At 38.5% G+C, this 20,771-nt stretch overlaps 6 protein-coding genes and 1 pseudogene across 11 annotated transcripts in view; 4 read left to right on the top strand and 3 right to left on the bottom strand.

The window, feature by feature from the left end:
* Nucleotides 24-3,196, bottom strand: LOC104769974 (pentatricopeptide repeat-containing protein At5g16860). Its single transcript, XM_010494317.2, has 2 exons — nucleotides 373-3,196; nucleotides 24-272 (listed from the first exon to the last, which is right to left on the bottom strand). The coding sequence occupies exon 1, from the start codon at nucleotides 3,177-3,179 to the stop codon at nucleotides 624-626; it is 2,556 nt and encodes an 851-aa protein (XP_010492619.1). The 5' UTR covers nucleotides 3,180-3,196; the 3' UTR covers nucleotides 24-272; nucleotides 373-623.
* LOC104769972 lies at nucleotides 3,510-8,811 on the top strand (annotated as a pseudogene).
* Nucleotides 8,878-11,477, bottom strand: LOC104769973 (binding partner of ACD11 1). Of its 2 annotated transcripts, none has more exons than XM_010494314.2 (5): nucleotides 11,304-11,477; nucleotides 10,345-10,448; nucleotides 10,131-10,200; nucleotides 9,791-9,865; nucleotides 8,878-9,556 (listed from the first exon to the last, which is right to left on the bottom strand). In XM_010494314.2, the coding sequence occupies exons 1-5, from the start codon at nucleotides 11,307-11,309 to the stop codon at nucleotides 9,029-9,031; spliced, it is 783 nt and encodes a 260-aa protein (XP_010492616.1). In that variant the 5' UTR covers nucleotides 11,310-11,477; the 3' UTR covers nucleotides 8,878-9,028. The 2 variants fall into 2 exon arrangements, with proteins under 2 accessions (XP_010492616.1, XP_010492617.1); XM_010494315.2 differs by having other exon boundaries at nucleotides 10,131-10,197.
* On the top strand, nucleotides 11,909-14,115 carry LOC104769971 (syntaxin-21-like). Its single transcript, XM_010494313.2, has 7 exons — nucleotides 11,909-12,243; nucleotides 12,378-12,471; nucleotides 12,704-12,840; nucleotides 12,951-13,025; nucleotides 13,356-13,513; nucleotides 13,605-13,705; nucleotides 13,802-14,115. Exons 1-7 carry the CDS (start codon nucleotides 12,020-12,022, stop codon nucleotides 13,865-13,867), a joined length of 855 nt encoding a protein of 284 aa, XP_010492615.1. The 5' UTR covers nucleotides 11,909-12,019; the 3' UTR covers nucleotides 13,868-14,115.
* On the bottom strand, nucleotides 14,190-16,784 carry LOC104769970 (heat stress transcription factor A-1b-like). Of its 2 annotated transcripts, XM_010494311.2 has the most exons (4): nucleotides 16,346-16,436; nucleotides 15,947-16,067; nucleotides 14,498-15,690; nucleotides 14,190-14,402 (listed from the first exon to the last, which is right to left on the bottom strand). In XM_010494311.2, the coding sequence occupies exons 2-3, from the start codon at nucleotides 15,959-15,961 to the stop codon at nucleotides 14,500-14,502; spliced, it is 1,206 nt and encodes a 401-aa protein (XP_010492613.1). In that variant the 5' UTR covers nucleotides 15,962-16,067; nucleotides 16,346-16,436; the 3' UTR covers nucleotides 14,190-14,402; nucleotides 14,498-14,499. The 2 variants fall into 2 exon arrangements, with proteins under 2 accessions (XP_010492613.1, XP_010492612.1); XM_010494310.2 differs by lacking the exon at nucleotides 15,947-16,067 and having other exon boundaries at nucleotides 16,346-16,784.
* Nucleotides 17,000-19,899, top strand: LOC104772302. 3 transcript variants are annotated; one of them, XM_010496933.2, is made up of 11 exons: nucleotides 17,000-17,463; nucleotides 17,557-17,614; nucleotides 17,786-17,866; nucleotides 17,955-18,020; nucleotides 18,145-18,383; nucleotides 18,493-18,564; nucleotides 18,697-18,819; nucleotides 18,906-18,987; nucleotides 19,114-19,160; nucleotides 19,283-19,364; nucleotides 19,667-19,899. In XM_010496933.2, the coding sequence occupies exons 1-11, from the start codon at nucleotides 17,348-17,350 to the stop codon at nucleotides 19,742-19,744; spliced, it is 1,044 nt and encodes a 347-aa protein (XP_010495235.2). In that variant the 5' UTR covers nucleotides 17,000-17,347; the 3' UTR covers nucleotides 19,745-19,899. The 3 variants fall into 3 exon arrangements, with proteins under 3 accessions (XP_010495235.2, XP_019097962.1, XP_019097963.1); XM_019242417.1 differs by having other exon boundaries at nucleotides 18,679-18,819; XM_019242418.1 differs by having other exon boundaries at nucleotides 17,296-17,463; nucleotides 17,546-17,614; nucleotides 18,679-18,819.
* Nucleotides 20,048-20,771, top strand: part of LOC104769969 (histone acetyltransferase MCC1-like) — a 6,486-nt gene continuing 5,762 nt past the window's right edge. Inside the window, exon 1 of one of the 2 annotated variants that reach the window (XM_010494307.2) lies at nucleotides 20,048-20,412. In XM_010494307.2, the coding sequence (XP_010492609.1) occupies nucleotides 20,327-20,412 (86 nt within the window). In that variant the 5' untranslated portion in view covers nucleotides 20,048-20,326. The remainder of the gene's footprint in view (nucleotides 20,413-20,771) is intronic. The other variant, XM_010494308.2, reaches the window with a different exon arrangement.

Below are 20,771 nucleotides of genomic sequence, written 5' to 3'. Positions count from 1 at the left end.
GTTGGTTATATGAACATGACAAATGCAACAAAAGATCTTGTTTTATTATGAACAAACCAATGGTATGGAGTGTGATTTTGTATTCTTCACCACAAATAAAGAAGAAAGCTATTCATCTACAAAATTTGCTTAAATTATACAATCTACATGAGGTCTATAAGACAGTGCTTATGACCCTTTTCTTTGTCTGTTAACAAGAGATCGTTCCTGAAATCTGCAGTAACCATGTGAAAACCCTGAATGTATGGTTTCACTCAGGTTGCTTTCGTAGCCTGCATGATGTTGGAAGACCATTCAGGTAATATGAAATTGCAATGAGAAATTAAACATCAAACAGATATAGGGAGGCAACTAGAGGAAGTAAATGAGAACCTGTTTGGTGATGGTTTTCTGGCTTTGCACCTATATGCCAAGCTTAGCATTATGGTGCTGCTATTGATATGTGGTTGACAGGTGCAGATATAAACTGATGTGCTGCTCTTTGAATGGGATGCTTCAGTAATTACTAACTTGATATCCTCAGAACAGAATGTGCAAATCAAAACTATCGTTTCTGTTTCAGTGAATGATTAACAGACCTCTTACGATCCTACTGTTTGGTGGAGTGCATAGGGAAAGCATCATCACCAGAAACCTTTGCAGGAACACAGCCCATTATTGAAATGATGGAAGCGACTAGAGTCCCTCAATATAATCTCATGATCAATGATTCTGGACATGTATGTGAATGCAGTATGGCAATCACCACATACCCGTAAATTCTTAGTAATCCTGATAGCAGCACCTTGAGGAGTTGTTAAAATACCGTATGCAAGAGCCAACTTCTCACTGTGCTCCAAAAGGAGATCATCTTTCTCTTCATCGTCTACATCATGAAGAGCAAAGCCTGTTTCAGGAACATAACCAATGTCCTTGATGCGTTGCATATGATCTGAGAGGACCTGGTATATTTCCTTAGTGTATGGATGAGTTTTATCACCAACAAAGAACGTAGTAGTTCCTTTAATTCCTTCGACCCAACTACAACCAGGTCTTTTCTTAATTCCATTGTGTCTCATCAATGATCTGATCCTAGCCACATCTTTCCAACGACTTGCATTTGCATATAAATTTGAGAGCAATGTATATGATCCATCGTTATTAGATGCTAGTTCTGTTATCTTTTTAGCTGCGTACTCCCCGAGTTCAACTTTTCCGTGGATTCTACAGCAACTGAGCAAAGCAACCCATACCACAGTAGGAGGCTCCATAGGCATTTCTTCAATGAGACTTAACGCTGCATCCAACCGGCCAACACGACCTAACAAGTCAACCAAACATGCATAATGCTCCGGGCCAGGACTAACCCCAAAATCAGTTCTCATTCTATTGAAATACTCCATGCCCTGATCTACCATTCCTGAATGACTGCAAGCATACAGTACAACAAGTAATGTAACACCATCAAGCTTAAAACCTATTCTCCTCATCTCATCAAAGATTCCAAGAGCTTCTTTCCCATAGCCATGCATACCGTAACCAGTCATTAGAGATGTCCAACTAACTTCATTTCTCTCCATCATGTTGTCAAATACAAGCCGGGCATCACCGATAGCTCCACATTTTGCATACATGTCTATTAGACAGTTTGATACGAACAACGGTACTGCATTCTGCTGGTTGCGCAATGCATAAGCATGAATTTGCTTGCCAATTCTTAATGCCGCCAAACTAGCACATGCCACAAGGGCACATGATATAGTAAAAGCATTTGGTCTTGTTCGGTAATCTAGCTCGAACATCTCAGAGAAAAGTTTGAGAGCTTTATTTGCATCCCCATGTTGAGAGTATCCACCGATCATTACAGTCCAAGTTACAACATCCCTATCCTTGGGGGCAAGTGAATCAAACATAGCACGCGCAACATCAACCTTTTTGCATCTAGCGTACATGTCAATCAGTTGATTAACGACCATATTATCATCACCATGACCATTTTTACGCAAATCTATAGGATATTTGATGGCGTAACAATGAATCTCCTTACCATGCATCAATGCTCCAACAGAAGCACAACCTGAAAGAACTGAAATAAGTGTGACTTCATTTGGTTTTATCCCGGAAGACAACATCTGCCTACACACACCCAAAGCTTCATATCCAAGCCCCCGCTGAGCATACCCTGAAATAGCAGCACTCCAAGTAACAACATCCATATTTATCTTTTCTTCCTGCATCTTCTCGAATAACCTAACAGCATCATCAAATCTTCCAATCTGTGAATACCCAGCAACCATTGCATTCCAGGACACTACATCCTTCACTGACATGTCCGAAAACACTGTGTTTGCCTCATCCATCATCCCACACTTCGCATACATATCCACCAAGCAATTTCCTACAAACATATTCTGTATTATCTCACTTGTGATCGCAAAACCGTGCAATTGCTTCCCTAGTGAACGAGCTCCAAGGGAAGCACAAGGAGGAAGAACATTCACAATAGTAATATCATCAGGTCTAATACCGAACTCATTGGTCATCTTGCTAAACAATTCAAGCGCCATCTTCGGTTTGCCTAACTTTGCATAACTTTCTATTATAGAGTTCCACGATACAACATCCCAAACAGGCATTTCGTCGAACACCTTCCGTGCATCACTCAATGAACCACAACGAGAATACATAGCAACAAGCGCGTTCCCCACAAAGACATTGGACATAAATCCAGTCACCAGAGAAACCCCGTGAGCAGAGACTCCGCAACGAACGGAGTTGATCTCTCCGCATGCCTTGAAGACGAAAGGGAATGTGTAATTATCCGGCGTCCATGAAAGAGAATGCATAAGACGGAATAAAGAGATACATTCACCGGCGCGGCCATTCTCGCCGTGGAAGCGAATGAGAGAATTCCAATGGTAGACACCTGAATCGGAAGGAGGGAAGCGACGGAGTAGTGATACAGCAGAAGATGAGCAACCGAGGGAGATGTAGGTGGAGATGAGGTGGGAAGTTATATTCAAGGTTAGGATTCTGAAGGAGATGAGTTTCTGGTGAATGAGCTTGACTTGGGAAACGGTCTTGCATTTGTGAATAAACGGCGGTGTTATCTCCGGCGGCGATGTGGAGAAGAGAGAGACTTTAATGTACTGGTGGGATTTCGCGGCGGCGTTGGGGATGTGAAGGCGGCGGAGGATCATACTAGAGTTACTAGAGTGGCGGGTGATTTTTGCGTTTTAAAACTAAAACAAATTAATTCGGTTCGGTTCGATTGTAAGTTTAGATTTGTCGGTTTAATCCGGTTTTGGAGTAGAGATTCGAAAGAAAGTAATGAGAACCGGATGTGAGAAAAGAAGAAAGCTATAGACCGATTGAAATTAAAGTCAATATCGGTTCGGTTTAATTGTCGGTTTACGTATGCAGCAGAAAAAGCGATCTGCGGTTGCGGTTGAATGGACGCGTTTGTGGTTCAAATTTGAAAAGTTTCAAAATCTAAAAAAGCAGTAAATCGTAGTTTATAGTTCCGAGAAGGGAGGAGCACAGACCTTTAATCTCCCGCCTGTTTCACACCACCAGACTCCATTATCGAAGCTCGTGTTCACTCTTCTCTCTCTCTATCTATCCTGAGGAGAAAGGTGAAAATGCGGCGTAAACCTAGACATCGTGTACCGGAGACTCTATGGAGGTTATTCGGAAAAAGAGCCAGGAATTTGAACGACGCGATAATAGATCTGATTACTTGCCGGATTATTCAGCCGGAGCAATGCCGATGCCGGGGTCAAGGTTGTCTCGGTTGCAGCAGCGATAAACCGGCGTTTCTGTTGCGTTCCGATGATCCTATTCACTACCGTAAACTTCTTCACCGATGCTTTGTTGTACTTCACGAACAAACCCCTCCGATTCTGGATTTCTCGCCAACATCTTGGTGGTCACAGAGAGAGGTATGATTCTGTTTCGCACTGTACCACGCATTGCTTTTGAGTTCTTAATTTGATAGATTCCGAACATTGATGTGGATCTAAATTGTAAACGTATTGCTTCAACTAAGTTTTTCAGATTGTTGAAAGGGTTATTGAAATTAAGCTATCTGGATGTGATTGCCAAAATGTGATATGTGCTAGATATGACAAGGTGAGCTCTTCTACTATTAAGTGTAGCCTTCTTTAGTCACTTGTGATATAACTAATGGTTACTCATCCTGTTCATCTGTTTGATAGTATGATCAGTCGAGCTCTATATTGGAGTTATTGACAAATTCATCTTGGGAGTTTCTACTCAACCGGGTTTGTTGTCAAACCTTTTTGATGATTTACTTTCATAATCTTCAAGTTGTCCGGTTGCTAATATTCAAGTTTCCTTTGTTTTGTAGGTCGGTCAAAATGTCATGGTTTATCTTCTGCAGCAAACATCAATATTCATACCAATACTAGGAAAAAAATACCAGCAAGTGTCTGGACCTCCTCTATGTGTCAAGCAAAAGGGTAAGTCTGAGTATTCTCTTTTGGAGTTTCCACTTGTTAGTTCTCTGAGTACGTTATGATTTCTCTTTGCAATTTTCTTGACCATGTATTATCTTGTTAAAGTGTGCATTCTCCATTGTATAGAGGAATTGTCATTGGATGTAAACAAAAGAAAGAGGGATGACAACGTGCAGCCATCAAAGAAAAGGCAGCGACTTTCTTCTGCTGTTAATGACTGTCTTAGGGATGACTCTGCAGCTGTTACGCCCGTAGTTGGCGAGGATGTAAATAAACATATGGAGAAAAAACCTAGTAAGCGTTCAAGATTGTATCTTAAGCGTAGGCAAAAGCAGAGAAGGGTCGAATTCCAGAAAGTTGACTGTGATGCACCTTGTATAACTTCTTGTACAAATGGTAATGATTCAAATGGAAATGAAGCTGATAAAAGGAATCTGCACATGGGTGTAAATGGAAGTCTCACTGATTTTGCAAAGCAGGTAACTTTGATGAAATGATTTGTGCAGTCAAGTTATAGTTTAAAATTTCATAAGTTGCGTAAATTTATTGCTTAAAATTTACTAAGAGACCAGTATAAATTTCTCTTGATATTCGCCAGCCTTGAAATATTGATGGGGAGGTTATTTTTAGTTTTACTTGATGCATTTTATTATCAGTAGCATCTATATCTTGTTGGTATTAGTAGTTACTAATATTATTCCTGACACTTCATTACCTAAGTTTTAGTAATCACTGTTTTTGTAGGCTAAACAAGTTAAAAGAAAGAAGCAGTTTGAGTTTGGCAACTCAGAAACGTTTTCAGTTATCCCACCGAAGCGTATCCTTAGTTGTTTGACATGTTCTATGACTTGTAGCTACGTTAGCTTAATGGGAATTTTATGTGTCTCTTCTCCATACAGTCTTTCTGCACTGAGTCTGATTCCTTATGATATACAGACATTTTAAAAACCTTGAGGCCCAACTGCTCTGATTCAAAGTTTCTAATGAACCATATATTTGGTGAAGTAAACGCATGGTCAACGGCACCATCTCATGGCAAAGGCAATTGTCCCAGTGGATCTATTTGCTTGTAAGTCATGCACTTATCCCCATAAGTTCTGTAACTTTTCATACCTTAAATCCTTGACACACTTCTTGTTTTTCTCTGCATATTATTTTGGTTTAGTTCAACACAAAAGGATACCAAACTAGGTTCAATTATATTATTCCAAAATGTTCTAATGTTTCAAGAAAACTATAGTTATTCTAAAACTTGGAGCATGTATTCAGATAATGTATATCAGATAATTAAGTAGTCTGAGCTGACTTGAAGAATGACAGAGATTTTATGTTTGTTGATTTAACTGATGCAGAGAAGTAAAATGATATTATGATTCTTTTTCCATTATTCTGCAGATACCATTCATTGCTCAAGTCGCTTAAAAGTCTAATAGGAAAAGCGAAGTCCTCACATTTGAAAGTTTTACTAGATAAACACTGTCCAGTTGTCTTGCTGCAAGATGAGGCACTGAAGTCAGCAAATGCGAATTTACAGGTTGATATTTTTCCTTCAGAGACAGTTTCACATCAAATTTAAGTTTGAATAATGCCTGAGCATTTTTATTTCAGATAAACTATGTTGAAAATTCGAATATGATCAATAGAAAGAAATTAGAAAGTGAAAATCAAAACAGCTGCTACTTGCTAGACTTAAATACATAATGCCCAAACCTTCCAACTGATCTTTGGATTTAAAAAAACCTTACATATTTTCTCTTACAGAGTTCCTCGAAGCAAAATTCAAAGAAGCTGCCTCATGGATCAAGTTCAGAAAAGGGTCAAACCAATTGTCCAAGTGTCGAAGAAGCAAAACTGTACTGCACGAAAGACCAAGTAGTTTCCTTTATTTGGGCCATATATAGGTACATTGTTCCAGAATGTTTGCTTGGGAGTACTCATCAGATGAGGGTTCTTAGGAGAAATATCGCCTGGTTTGTTTCTAGGCGAAGAAATGAGAAATGCACAGTGAAGCAATTTCTGCATAAAGTGAAATCATCAGGTTTTCCGTTCTTCACCAGAAAACAGTTATGCTGTATGGTCAGTGGAGTTCTGATGAACTCCAAGATGAGTCCATCAGAAGTACACAGCAGATGTTGTGCAAGAAATGGATTTCTTGGCTTTTCTTAGAGATTGTCCAGAAATTGGTGCTCTTCAACTTCTATGCCACTGAAAGCCAAGGAGGGCGGCTAAATATTTATTATTACCGGAAAAGCAGCTGGGAAAGGTTAATAAGCAAAGAAATTAGCAAAACACTTTATGGATATGTCCAAGTGGACAATGCTGAAGCTCAAAGTAGAATAAAAGAAACGGGGTTATCGAAGTTTAGAATTATACCAAAGGCAAACGGTGCGAGGATGGTGTTAGATTTTAGTTCCTCGTCAAGGTTGCGATCTCTTCGTGATACACATGCTGTGTTGAAGGAAATCCAGCTCAAAGAACCATATGTTCTTGGGTCTTCTGTTTTTGACCATGATGATTTTTACAGAAACCTATGCCCATATCTAATCAGTTTGAGGAGTCAATCAGGAGAACCGTCTCCTTTGTTCTTTGTGGTTGCGGATGTATTCAAAGCATTTGATTCAATCGATCAGGGTAAACTGCTACATGTCATTCAAAGTTTCCTGAAAGATGAATACATCTTAAACAGATGTAGGTTGGTCTGCTGTGGGAAGAGATCCAATTGGGTAAACACTGTACTTGTCTCAAGTGATAAAAATGCTAGCTTTTCAAGATTCACATCAACTGTTCCATATAATGCTCTACAAAGCATTCTGGTTGATCAGGTATGTTTTTTATTCTTGACCTGAAACTCTTTAAACTAAAGGCACATTATGTTCATAAGACGAGAAATATGATCAACTAGAACAAGAGTTCCAGTTCAGGGTATACCATTGTCATTGTGTTTTGCCTTTTAAATTATTGACTGATCTGTTTGTGAAACTAAAGTGACATACTCCATTGTTTGATTTTGTAGGGGGGAAACCATCAAGTGAGGAAAAAGGATCTCATGATTTGGATAGGAAATATGCTAAAGAACAACATGCTGCAGTTGGATAAAAGCTTCTATGTACGAATTGCTGGAATACCTCAGGGACACAGACTATCATCCTTGCTATGTTGTTTTTACTACGGGCACCTCGAGAGGACTTTGATCTACCCGTTCCTGGAGGAAGCCTCTAGAGATGCGTCTGCTAAAGAATGCAATAAAGGGAACGAGCTAATCAGTCCGGCGAGCTATAAGTTACTGAGATTTATTGATGACTACCTGTTTGTGTCTACCTCAAGAGATCAGGCGACTAACTTCTATCATAGGTTGAAACATGGATTTAAAGATTACAACTGCTTCATGAACGAAAAAAAATTCTGCATAAATTTTGAAGATGGAGAAGAAGAATCTAGGTGTTCTTCTAGTAGGATGTATGTGGATGGTAATGGAATTCCTTTTGCCAGATGGACGGGTTTGCTTATTAACTCCCGCACATTCGAAGTGCAAGTTGACTACACAAGGTCTGCTTCATCTCTTGTCATTTCACTCATAATTATACTTATTTGGCTCTGTTTCCCTAGTCTTTATTGCGTAGTGGATTGTCTGTTTGAGCCTAATTTTTGTCACTCAAATTCATGGAAACAGGTACTTGAGTGGCCATATAAGTTCAACCTTTTCTGTAGCTTGGCAGAACCAACCAGTTGGTAGTCTTCGGAAAAAATTGTGTTACTTCTTGGTTCCCAAATGTCATCCCATTCTATTTGATTCGAACATCAACTCAGGAAAAATTGTCAGGTTAAACATCTATCAGATCTTTTTATTAGCTGCGATGAAGTTTCACTGTTATCTCTACGAGTTGTCCCGGTTTTGGAAGCTTCATCCTCGCACTTTGTTCAAATTTATCACAACTTCCATCAGGTATGGAATAGAAACTTGATTTCTTCGACTAATTTGGTTCCATTTTGGTTCTGTTAATAATGTAGTGCTCTTGAAATCCTTCCAACTGATAGGTATATGTTCAGACTCATAAATCGAAGGATGCGCAGATTCAACAGTGGTCCTAGTTTCAGACCAGTTCTTAGATTATACAAAGAAGAAGTGATATGGCTTGGCTTACATGCTTATATTCAAGTTCTGAAGAAGAAAAACTCGCGATATCGCATCCTCTTGAACTATTTAAAATCTGCACTTTCTAAACACAATTTTTCTCAACTTCTATCGCCGGAATTGGAGTATGCATCAGACCATTCAAACTCTTCTACACTTTGGAAATTGAGATACTGATCTTTTATTATCGAAGCTGATATCTAAACTCAGATTTTATTTTATTGTACTTTCTTGATCAAACTTTTGAATTTAATGTAACATGTTCAAATTATTTAATAGATATTGAAAAAAATAACCAACTATAAGTCTAATAGTATTAAGAGAAAGATCCAGGCATTGCTTTTATGTTACATCCCAAAGATTAAAAACCAAATTCCCAGCTTTCATATCAAAGAAAGCAACAAGGAAGAAACAAACGAAATAGTTTAACTGGATGATATTAGTTCTTTGGGAATTCAGACGAAATCGGAGAATACCCTTCTGGCAGTTGCTGCTGCGACTGTGATGGTTGTGACGGTTGCTCAGCTTCAACCTTCTCTTTTGTTTTCTGTCCAACCTCTCCAGCTGCTTGAGCCACTCTGTTGAATGCTCCTGCGGCCCAACTCACACCAGTTAACACGTAACGGTTCTTCATCACAGCACTTCCTGCGGTGCTCACAGTCTGTTCAGCAGCTGCATACACAGACTTGGTCCTCTCTGATACCTGAAAGTTTTGGTCCACCGCCTTGATTTTTTCGTTCACCAAGCTTGTTCCAGCTGTTAGTTTTTGGCTTAGACCGATTTTTTGGTCTAGTGAAGCAACTCCTGCAGTTGCGGTTGAAGTGAAACCAAGTTTCTCATCAAAAGCTTTTGCTTTGCCAACTGCATCTTTCCCAAGAATGAAACCCCTTGCTAACATGCTGCTCACAACATCTTCTGCCTTTTGGACAACAGATTCTGCACCGCCTCCACTGCTGGCCTGTGTTTCCTGATGAAATTAATACAAATTAAAACCCCTCAGAGATTGCTGATTCGCTGTATATCTTTTACTAAGAATGAGATGAAACCTTGCTTGATCTATGAATGGATTTAAAAGGTATTTGTTCATGCAAGTTCGTATGAATAATCAATTCCTTTTTAACCAATTCTATTGATCAGAAGAAAGAAAGAAAGGACGAATGAACAATATATGAATAGATACATTCAAGATGGAAGACATTACCGCATGAGGGGCAGCCGGTGGAGTGTAATTAGGAGCCATTTCAATGACGACTGATTGATCTGCAATACTCGCTCCCTGAGATAACATTTCTTGTTAGTATAAAATGCAAATTACAAACCAAAACTAAATTACTTGTAATTCTTGTCCAGACAGAGAACAGGTTCCATTAGGACTGAGAAGTAAAAGTAACTCTTGAGTATTTCTTAGCATATTGAACAAAGGGTTAAATGTTGATGAGAAAGGCATGGATTGGTAACAAAATTAACAGTCATATATGTATTAGCTGATAGTTACATTAAATATTAAGATTAGAGAAAAAATGGTTTGAAGGTGACTTAACTGATAAGAGCACAGCTGTCTCTGCTCCTTGAGGAGCTTTGAATGTGACATAAGCACTATGCTCATTACTGCTGGTTACAACATGAAAGAAAAACAAAAACAAAACACAAGGGTGAAGAAGATTAAAAGAACTGTATCTGATCCTTCAATCTAACCAAGAGTGAATTAATTTTTAAGAAAAATTCAAGTTCACAACAATGAATCCTATGACTAACCTTCGGATGTCGATGCTTTCAACTTCACCAGAAAAAGAGAAAAACTCTTTTATGTCATGCTCTGTAGCTCCTGAAGAGAGATTTCCAACTTTGACTGACCTTACCTGTCATCAAAAGATTATAGTCAAACAAATTGATCCAGGAATCTTATCATACAAAATCAAAGCGGATACGAAAACCATGTTGAATCAGAAATGACACATAACTCATGGGTAGATAAAACATTCTAAATCAAATAATTTGCTTCTTAAATGCCAACTGATTGAGAGAACAAAGAAAAACGATAGTTAGCTTATTAGCTGCTTCACTCAATATATCTCCAATCTCATCATCTTTCACAAATTAGACCAAAAACTTCACAACTAAGCAAGTTCCCCCAAAAAAAAGTGCGCAAAGGAATCACTCAAATGGAATTTTTGTTTTGTTTTTTCTTCTATATTCCAACACTATTAAGTATTAACACCTTATCACTCAGACGCTTAAGGCTGGATAAATTCACAAGTACTTTGGCCAAATTACTACCTAGGCAAGTTTCTCGTTCAAATTGGGGCACAAAACAATCGCGATTTGCAACCACAAACAAAAACCTAGAAATCACGATTTCCTCACAAAAAAAAAAAATATATATCCAGAGTTGCAAACACAGATCACACCGAGACTCAAAAATCAACACGATTCCAGAAAAATAAATAACGACGAAGATAATCAAACACGTCCAAAATCAAAATAGCATCGCATCGAAGATATATGTCGGCAAGTGCATAACAATAACCAAACCACAGATCATCCGAAACTTCTAAAGCAGAAATCAAAATCAAATAAACAAATCGTTCAAATCAATCATAAAATTTCCCCGAGAAACAAAAAATAGATAACAACAAAATCTGGCAGCAGAGGAAAGAAAGGGATTTCAAAATCATACTAAAGTAAAAAGGAAAAGATGAAAATGTAGAACATACCGCCATGGATTTGATTGCTCTTGCTTAGCTTTCTAAACGCAGATTCAGAGATTGAGAGGCCTATAAAAACCAAAACGCGCTTCGAGATCGATGATTATAGAGAGGATGAGAGGGAAGAGTGTATTTTGCTTTATATGACACCGCACACCCAACGTGTGGGATTGCGTTTCGCCCTTTAATCCTATTTTTGCACTATTTTAATAATTGTTCCCCAACAAATATTATTTTTCACTTTTTTCCTCCTTTAATGGACTTTTTCTTGTTATGGCCCAACTCTTCTTCTCTTTTCTCCTCCCACAAACCCCATTACTGTGAGACCCAAAACCAAATAAGCTAGTTGGTAACTAAAATTACAAAATTGACTCGGTCCCGGTTTAAACAAACCGAGATTTAAATTTACACGGAAGAGAAGGTCAACGTCGACAGCGCAGGATCCTTCCCTCGCAATGACGTGGCACCGCCCAAGTAATTTGTTACGTATTAATTATTTTAATTCCCTCCATCCACCACCATAATCACGCGGACCACATGAGATTAAAATAATTTTATATTTTTATTTATACAAATTATAGAAAACAACAATAAATTTGGGGAAAAAATAAAAACTTGTTCCTTACCAAACTCATTTCCATCTTCGTCCCGTCTCGTCTTTGTTTGTTATCCCCTCTCCCAAAAGAGAGAGAGAGAGAGATTTTTTGAGAGATTCGATCGTGAAGATGAGTTTCCAAGACCTCGAAGCTGGTTCTCGATTTCAGAAGTCTAATGGTTTTACCGGCGGGAGGCAACAACAACAACAGCAGAGACCTTCGTCTCGTGGTGGGGATCCATCTCGGGAAGTCGCCGCTGGGATTTTTAGGATCAGCACTTCTGTTAGTTCCTTCGCTCGCCTCGTTAATTTCATCGGAACCCCGAAAGATACTCTTGAATTGCGCGAGAAGCTGTTAGTACCACACTCTTCTCTTGTTTTTATTTGCTAAATCTCTGTCTTAATTAGGGTTTTGGTTTTGAATTAGAAAAAAATATGAGTTTTAGGGTTTGAGGAAGAATTTGAGATTTTTTATCAATGTTTGGCAGGAAAAAGACAAGGCTACAGATAACAGAATTGGTGAAAAACACTTCATCGAATCTTAAGGAAGCTAGCGAAGCCGACCATCATGGAGCAGTTAGTGTAAGTAAATGATTACATTTTTGTTTCCTTCTCCTACGATGATGCTATGAATTGTTAGATGTCTAAGAGCACATTTTACTATTGACCCTTTTTTTTTTTTGTGGTGGTGACACCATTTTATCTCATTTGGTGGGAGAATTGAGATTGTCTGAGAGATGATGAGTATAGACTAGTTTATCTAAAATAATTCGTAATTCTGTGTTGTGCTTACGTTCCCTCGCTTTACTTGCAGTCAATTAAGAAGATTGCGGATGCTAAACTGGCAAAAGATTTCCAATCAGTTCTTAAAGAGTTTCAGAAAGCTCAGAGACTTGCAGCTGAAAGAGAAATTACATATACTCCTGCGGTCACTAAAGAAATACCTACCAGGTAACCAATTTTTGAACGTGTAGAAAACTTTGAACTTATGATTGTTTCTGATAGTTTGTGGAATGTAAGTTTCACTTACACATGCGTCATTGTTCTGCCACTTCATGCAGTTATAACGCACAGGAACTCGATACTGAATCTTTAAGGGCCTCAGAGCAGCAAACTCTTCTTCAACAATCAAGAAGGTGAGGAGTATGGATTATTCACTTGATCATTTGTTAGCATAAACAGGATCCAAATGTGACTCAAAGCAATCAATTTGCTCTTACACCTGTTTTGAGTATTCAAACCATCTTCTCACTTTTCCTTTCTTCCTTAAGGAGATACATAACTGATTGTCAAAGTTGTAGTTTACAATCGTCATTTCCTGTAGCCTTAATTGTTGATAGATTTGGTCTATAGAAATTAAGAAGTTGGTTATGGCCATGAAACCCATCTTCTTTTTATGGTCATATTACGTTTCTCATATTTTGAAGCAAGGTGTTATTTACTAACTTCTGTTATACTCATCCCAGGCAAGAAGTGGTGTTTTTAGATAATGAGATAACATTCAATGAAGCAATTATTGAGGAAAGAGAGCAAGGAATTAGAGAAATTCAAGAACACATTGGTGAAGTGAATGAAATCTTCAAAGATCTAGCTGTTTTAACGCAGCATCAAGGAATTATGATCGGTAAGTAACTCCAACAATCACAAATTGTAAATCTCCCTGTTTCCTTTTTGCCTCTTCAAAATCTCACAAAACCTATAATGTGTCTTGACAGATGACATCAGCTCTAACATTGAAAACTCACATGCTGCAACTACACAAGCAACTGTTCAACTTAGAAAAGCAGCTAAAACTCAAAGTTCAAACTCATCTTTGGTACACACTAAGAGGACTCTTCCCAATCTTTCAATTCTGTGATTTCATATTCTTTTGCAGCTAAAGCTAAATTTGATATGTTTTACACTGTTGCAGACATGCCTACTTATTCTCATTTTTGGGATTGTGCTACTCATTGTCATCATCGTCGTCATGGTCTAACCATCAATTATCAAACTACAAGCTTTCATCTTCAAGCATCAAGGGAAGACCTATCGATTAAACTATACAAAGACCATTAAAGAGATATATCTATTGTACAGATTCTTTATACTACATCATTGCCCATTCAATCGAACTGATCGTTAACTTCTCATTGTGTGAGTTTTTATGTATTAATCCATCGTAAGGATCTTTATGATTAAAAGATATAAACGTGTAAGTTTAATAAACATGATAATGATTCTGTCTTGGGCTTTAATCGGTAATCTGTCAGGGATCACAGGATCAATTGTATCGAGATGATAATTGAATACGATGGACGTTTTCACACAAAAGTAATGTACAATAGAAAACATCATATAAAAGGCGATCACTATTTCAAGTTATTTACAAGCATGGTGGACTTGGTACTTAATCTTTTACGTTTCTACCTTTTTCCTGTTAAAGTTTTGTGTGTAATGCAAAACAAAAGGGGCACAAACACCCTCTGGTATATCCCTCCCTCCTCCTTTCATATTCCCTTTCACAACCTCACCTGAAAACCAACATCAGTGAGAAACAGATGATAACCCTCAAGACCATTACAACAAGGCAGAGAAGCATGTCGTGAAACTGAACCGATGTTCTTACCTTCATTTCCTCTGTGCTTCTGAGGAAAGAAGTCCCATTTGTTCAGTAAGATAATTCATTTGCTGTTGATTCCGTGACCACTCATTTGTTGTAGGTGGTTCTTGTTCCACTACCATGTCATTATTCTCCACTGATCCTGATAGAATCTCGTCTGTATCTCCAATCGCTTGGCTTTCATCAGAAAAGAACTGTTCCCAGAATGGATCCTGGACTCCGGGAAGCTTAGGGGTTCCTTCCAGTAACTCATTCATCTTGCCCTCGCCTTCAGGAGAAATTGCATCGCCTTCTAACGCATCTAAAGCAGCCATTATTGGATCAAAACACTCTCCATTACCTGTCTCACATCCAACTAAATCAGATTCAGGGCTCCAAGAAGCTGCAGGTGCTACTCCTTGAGCCAGACTTGAACCTACAATTGGCTGAACCAGACCAGGTTGAGGATGATGAGCCAAGTTTACTTGTACTTGATTCGTTGCTGAAGGAGCTGCCATGGGTGAAACCTCGGCCAATGTTACTCCAGAAACTTTGTTTGAAGGATTCCCATTATCTACAGGGTTAGAACTGGGAACATCACCCAATAGAAAACTGTCAGAATTGTTTGAAACTGATTCATACTGAGGTGAGGAACTCGGATTCAAGAACTGTCGAAGCATATTGTGTGCTGCTTCATTTATCGATGGCTGATATCTAACAATCTGACGGTTACGATCATTAGCCTCATGGGTTCCACAATTCTCCTGTTCATCTCCAGGAAGTCTCCTCTTTTTGTTGCTTCCCGGAATTTGTCTGCTGCCATCATTATTCTGTTGTACTAATTGGTTCAAGAAACCTGGACTCTGAACAGCCTTTGCCAAAAACGACATCATTTGTTGTTGTCTCTGCTCCATCACTTGAACTTTCTGTCCCACGTTCTGCAGTTGGTTTTCAGTAGCTTGTTGTTGCTGCCTTAATCTGACGAGTTCTTGCATAAGAACATTTTTATCCCGCTTAAGTCTTTCAACTTCTTCTTCTAGTCCAAATTTCCCCACCTCGACACAAGCACCAACAGATGAGTTCTGAACTTGAGTTTGTTGTTGATTCTGCTGCACATGCGAAGTTTTTCTCCTACTAATACTCTTCAGTAGTTGTTTTTGGCCTCTTAAAAACCCTTCATTTGCAAATTCCCATCGATCTGGATCAACTTTTCTGAAACCCTAGACATAAAGAATACAGAGAAACCATTATAGAGATGGAAATTCAAATTGTAGAATTGAAACGATGCGAAGTTGCTTGAACTTCGTGGAAGTAGAAAGCCAACAAAGAGTAATGGTACGAAAAGGTAAATCAGATTACTAAGATGTTCTAGTTATAGTATAAGTTTGAGAAGGAAACTAATTGTCCAAACTATGTCCAGCTCCACGGTATTAATTAAGGAAAGCAATAGTAGTTCTTTAGTTTATCAAAATGTACCTGAACGAAGAACATATACAAATGAAAGCAAAGCTAATGTTTTTGTGATTTAGAGCTACAAGGCAGAAAGCAATTGAGGAAACCAATCTTCAGAGACATGTGAAAATGAGCCTGCAAAGTTCTGTGGAATCTTTTGGTGAGTAGAAAGATTCATTTAAACCACCATGGTAAGCTATATAGCTGAACAAAAATGCATAGTTCTACTGGCTTAAGGCAACAATTAGCATAATTAAAACGCCAACTGAACTGAATAGTAGAAAACATCTACTCCTATGTAAGTTACTATCTAGATTTAACACTTATTAATAGCAAAGAAGAGACTGACTGAAACCCTTAAATAACATTTCAAGATTTCAAAAATAATTCAGTGTAGCAAAAGAAAGAGTGAAGGAAGCTTACATAAGTATTTAACTGCCTGACAAAGCTGGAGAAATTGTTGTGCTTGAAATACTTGGGCAAGAGCAACTTGGAGAACTCAGGCACGTTCCAGACGACGAAGCTGTTGTTCCCGCTGCTCCAAGACACGACCTCATTTGTCAACGGATCATCAACCATGTCGTATGTTTTGCTCAAGAAAGGCGGCACAGAGTTCACCGGCGGCGGTATAGTTACCGCCGGCGTATTCGAATTCGCCGACGGTGCGGATTCTCGAACCGATTCCATATCTCCGAATTAAAAAAAAAAAAAAAAGCAAGAACTACTTACACCTAAATCAAACGATCAATCAATTGCTTTCTTCCCGAGCTCAAACACTACTCTCTCTCTCTCTCTAGTGTTAAAGACCCCTTCAATCTTGATCTTTTCCATTAAAAAGCCGAAGAAAGGGAGAAGGACTTCTCGAGAAATAATTACAGGCATGGGCATTTCGGTTCGCTTCACTTCCGGTTATGTGCAGATTTTGAAATTTAGTTCGGTTTAAAACGGTTTAAATGTACAGGTAGCATCATCAAAATCATTTTCTTCGTACGTGGCATATTATACACCGTCAAAAGTAATATGATTATAATATCATTTAATTATCTGTATAAAAAAGCCACGTAGGACGCAGAGTAAAACTTTTTTTCCTGGCTCTTATCTCTCTGTCTCTCGTACGGACTGGGAGACACAAGACACATTTTAGAGTCGCTGAATCATCATCGGAGTTTGAAAGTGAAGCGGCGAAAACAAGGATGAATCTGGTCGCTGTTAATCGCGTTTCTTTGGAATGCGTTTCGCGTTTCTTTGGAATGCGTTTCGCGTTTCTCTTTGATCCATCGAGAATATTCATCAAGCGAAGGATTCTCCGGTCGTCGGGTTTCGAATTGGCGCGGAAGGAATCGGCGGTTGCATGTGGTGGCGGCGGGTTTGATCACCAGCGCTGACTCGTTCGAGGTAGGGAAGCTTATCGGAAGCTACGGATTCATGAATGTTACTAGTTATTCAGGATTGCAGTCAGGGGCTGACTTTGAATATACATCTTCTGATGATATTGGGAGATTAAAATCTCAAGATATTGGTGAAGGCGGCGTTAAGATCAGGTGCAGTTTTGGCGTTTATGTTATTTTACACGGGTGATATATTATTTTGGTCAAGTTAAAAAAAGTGTATTAGCCACGGCAGTTTGTCTGCAGACTATATGAAGGAAGAATATCTCAGGGTCCGTTTCGAGGAACACCTGTTGTCTTTAAGGTGATTCTATTCTCCATAGCAAAATACTCTTGTTTCTCCATTTTTAATGAATCTGTCTACATTATCAGGGCAAGTTCTTATAGTATTAGAATCAAGATCAAACTTCATTTCGGATTTTAATTTGTTTTCCCTTTTTCTTTGTTGTCTCATATATACTCGTCTTTTGGAAAGGTCTATCCCGGGAAGCGCGCTGGTGGAATTGAGGCTGATATGATGGCAGCAAACGAGCTTAATGCACACTCTTTTCTCCAGGTTAGATAAAAGAGCGTGGATTCGTACAATTACATCTCATTGTCTTTATATATTGCAATCACCTTAGTTATTCTGCTTATCTATGCAGAGCAAAAGCCTGCCTGCTAATCTGCTTTTACTTGTTGGTGGCTTTGAGACACAATTTGGAGAACAGGTCAGGCTTACAATCTCTGAGTCGCTTAATAAGTGTAGTTTGTTGAGTCTAAAGTGCACAAAAGTATGTGGGTATTTTGGAATACCTTATAGAACATAGGTTGAATCGTTTTTTATTCATACAGTGGCTGGCATTTCGTGATGGTGGGAAAAATAGTGCAGCTGACTACGCACGAAATGCGAGTGAAAAAACATCCAGAGCTCGCTCCCAAGGAGTATGGAATCCTTATGAAAAAGAGCAGATGATGAAACGAAGGAGAATCTTTGTCATTAACATCCTACAGGGTGCAATGAAAGGTCTAGCCTTTATGCATGCTAATGATAGGTTACATCAAAGTCTCGGGCCATCCTCTATTGTTCTCAAGTATGCCTCCCTACGTGATTGCACACACACAGACACCCCTCTCTCTCAGTACAAGTGTATCATCTCTCCGCTAATTTTTCGATTTTTTTCCTGTGAAAACGATCTTTAGTACACCAGCAGAACGAGAAGCTATCTATTTAATACCGCGGCTGCGAGATCTAGCCTTTTCTGTTGACATAAGGTTCCCTCACTCATTGATTATTTATCCTTAGTTTTCTGATATTTCGCCATTTTGGTCTTGCTGTTTATAAGTGGAACTAGAATTGTTAAGATAATGTTGGTTCGCTGTTAACAGACTGAGCATACCTTTCAGGCCTTCATGCTTGGAAGAAGGAGCCACTTCTGGTGCACTGTCAGAGCAACTTTGGCGAAGGGCAACTGCTTCTGGTGCCTTCACAGTTTTTGAGAAGAGAGCTTTTGGAATTGCAGATGACATGTAATGCTTTTGCTTTCTAATTCTTGAGTGTATTGAGTTGTGAATGTTTTTTGATAAATTCTTAACACATTTCTTGTGGCTTACAGATATGAGGCCGGTCTTCTTTTTGCATACTTAGCCTTTGTTCCATTCTGTGAAGCAGGCGTAATGGATTCTCTTTCTCTTCAGGCAAGATATGACATATTTTGGATGCAATTAAGTTAAACAGATCTGTTTTTTTATCTCATCTTAACACAATATCTCCTTATTGATTCCACAAACATATCGGCTCTCATTTAATCTGATGAAATGCAGAGGTTACTAGAAAACACTTTCCGGCTGGATATGGAGGCTGTAAGAGAGTAAGCCTCTTGCTTTGATAAAGCATTTTTTTTAGCACCAAAGAGGCGTTGTTTAATCGTTTGTTCCTCCAAGTCTCTGAGTTTTTTTTTTTTTTTTAAACCCTCACTGGTGTGTTATACAGGTACTGTTTAGCCGACGAACGCCTTGAAGAAGCTGTTAAGTTTCTTGATCTTGGTGATAGAGCTGGTTGGGAATTACTACAGGTAGTATAATCCTAGTCCCTATAATTATCTCTGTATTTATCTTTTTCATAACAAAAATGGAACTCTGATCTAATTTCTCTTTTAACAGTAGCTGGTAGTTTGAGATAAAAAGGGAAATGGTAATGAAAAGAAAATGTAGAGAAACATAGAAAAAATAGAAATGTTTGAGAAAGGCTTATAATATTAGTCGACTGATTTAAACCCTTAGTAAATGTTAGATCCAATACTGTATTAATTTTTTCATATTTGGAAAGTTTTGGTCCTTTGGCCAATATAGTCTGTGTGTGTGGTGTTTTTGGTAGGCAATGTTGAACGCTGACCATCGGAAGCGGCCAATGGCGGAAGCTGTTCTTAATCACCGATTTTTGAATGGCGTTTAGTTGAGAAGAGATGAAGATTATGTATTTACATAATTATGTTACAAGATGTAGACTACTACTATTAATCCTGATCCATGTTGTCGATATATTGTAATCAAAATCTTATGTTACAAACTCTATAGGATTATTTCTATTTCCAAAATCCCTTAAGCATTTTTGCAAAATTAATACAATACCAAAATCCCTTATATGATTTATATGGAAACATTTTTTGTCAACATGATAACAAGTTACTTCTCTTGTTGTACTAAACCAAACAATAGGAAAAGAATAGTAGTGAAGATGCACGTGCTTGTTTGTCGCAAGGCACGTGAGGTGTTGTGATCCGAAGGAAGAATCAAAGATGATGCTTCGCTTTAACGATGTTGTTGGGAAAGAAGGCAAAGCAAGCAAAAAAAGGTTGTTTCTTTTTGAAAGATCAACAAACCCCATCTTCGGATTCTGGAAACCCTAAAGCCACCCGGATCCGGTTCAGACAATCGGGTCGGAGACCGATTTTGATCTGTATAACTCAAATGAAAAGTGTCATAAATCTACAAAATTTCAAGTAGTTTGAGTCGCTTAAATTAATCTGGATCAAAAATGTCGCGTTTTCCGCGTGGATTCGTGGAGAATTCATCATCAAAGGAAGAAGCCAAAGCCGCTCGTCGTCCAAGTATATGCTTCAGGCCAATAAACCCTTGTGATTTAGAACGTTTGGAGCAAATCCATCGAGATATATTCCCAATCAGGTAAATTACATAAAAAAAAAATGCCTTTGTTCGGAAGATCTTATTCTGTTTTAGATTTGACTTTCCCTTTTTGGAAGTCTTATCAAAAAGCATTTGATTTTGTTTCAGGTATGAATCTGAGTTTTTTCAGAATGTTGTCAACGGAGGTGATATCGTCTCTTGGGCTGCTGTTGATCGGAGCCGCCCTGATGGTCATTCTGAGGAACTTATCGGCTTTGTAACTGCCAAAATCGTGCTTGCCAAAGAAAGTGAAGTGAGTTTTCCCCAAAATTGTCTTCCTTTTTCGTTTTTTTTTT

The sequence above is a fragment of the Camelina sativa genome, chromosome 20 (assembly GCF_000633955.1).
Source record: "Camelina sativa cultivar DH55 chromosome 20, Cs, whole genome shotgun sequence".
In the NCBI taxonomy this organism is placed as follows: domain Eukaryota; kingdom Viridiplantae; phylum Streptophyta; class Magnoliopsida; order Brassicales; family Brassicaceae; genus Camelina; species Camelina sativa.
The sequence above is the reverse complement of the archived record's forward strand: the minus strand, read 5'-3'. Positions and strand labels throughout refer to the sequence as shown.

Coding starts and splice junctions, on each gene's coding strand:
- LOC104769974 (XM_010494317.2), bottom strand. CDS start 3,179: ATGATCCTCCGCCGCCTTCACATCCCCAACGCCGCCGCGAAATCCCAC.
- LOC104769973 (XM_010494314.2), bottom strand. Junction 10,201..10,344: donor GAAAGCATCGACATCCGAAG/GTTAGTCATAGG, acceptor TGTTGTAACCAG/CAGTAATGAGCATAGTGCTT. Junction 9,557..9,790: donor CACCGGCTGCCCCTCATGCG/GTAATGTCTTCC, acceptor TAATTTCATCAG/GAAACACAGGCCAGCAGTGG.
- LOC104769971 (XM_010494313.2), top strand. CDS start 12,020: ATGAGTTTCCAAGACCTCGAAGCTGGTTCTCGATTTCAGAAGTCTAAT. Junction 12,841..12,950: donor ACTAAAGAAATACCTACCAG/GTAACCAATTTT, acceptor CACTTCATGCAG/TTATAACGCACAGGAACTCG. Junction 13,026..13,355: donor CTTCTTCAACAATCAAGAAG/GTGAGGAGTATG, acceptor TACTCATCCCAG/GCAAGAAGTGGTGTTTTTAG.
- LOC104769970 (XM_010494310.2), bottom strand. CDS start 16,609: ATGGAATCGGTTCGAGAATCCGCACCGTCGGCGAATTCGAATACGCCG. Junction 15,691..16,345: donor TCAGGCAGTTAAATACTTAT/GTAAGCTTCCTT, acceptor CTTTATGTCTAG/GGTTTCAGAAAAGTTGATCC.
- LOC104772302 (XM_019242417.1), top strand. CDS start 17,348: ATGAATGTTACTAGTTATTCAGGATTGCAGTCAGGGGCTGACTTTGAA. Junction 18,384..18,492: donor CCATCCTCTATTGTTCTCAA/GTATGCCTCCCT, acceptor AACGATCTTTAG/TACACCAGCAGAACGAGAAG. Junction 19,161..19,282: donor GATATGGAGGCTGTAAGAGA/GTAAGCCTCTTG, acceptor TGTGTTATACAG/GTACTGTTTAGCCGACGAAC.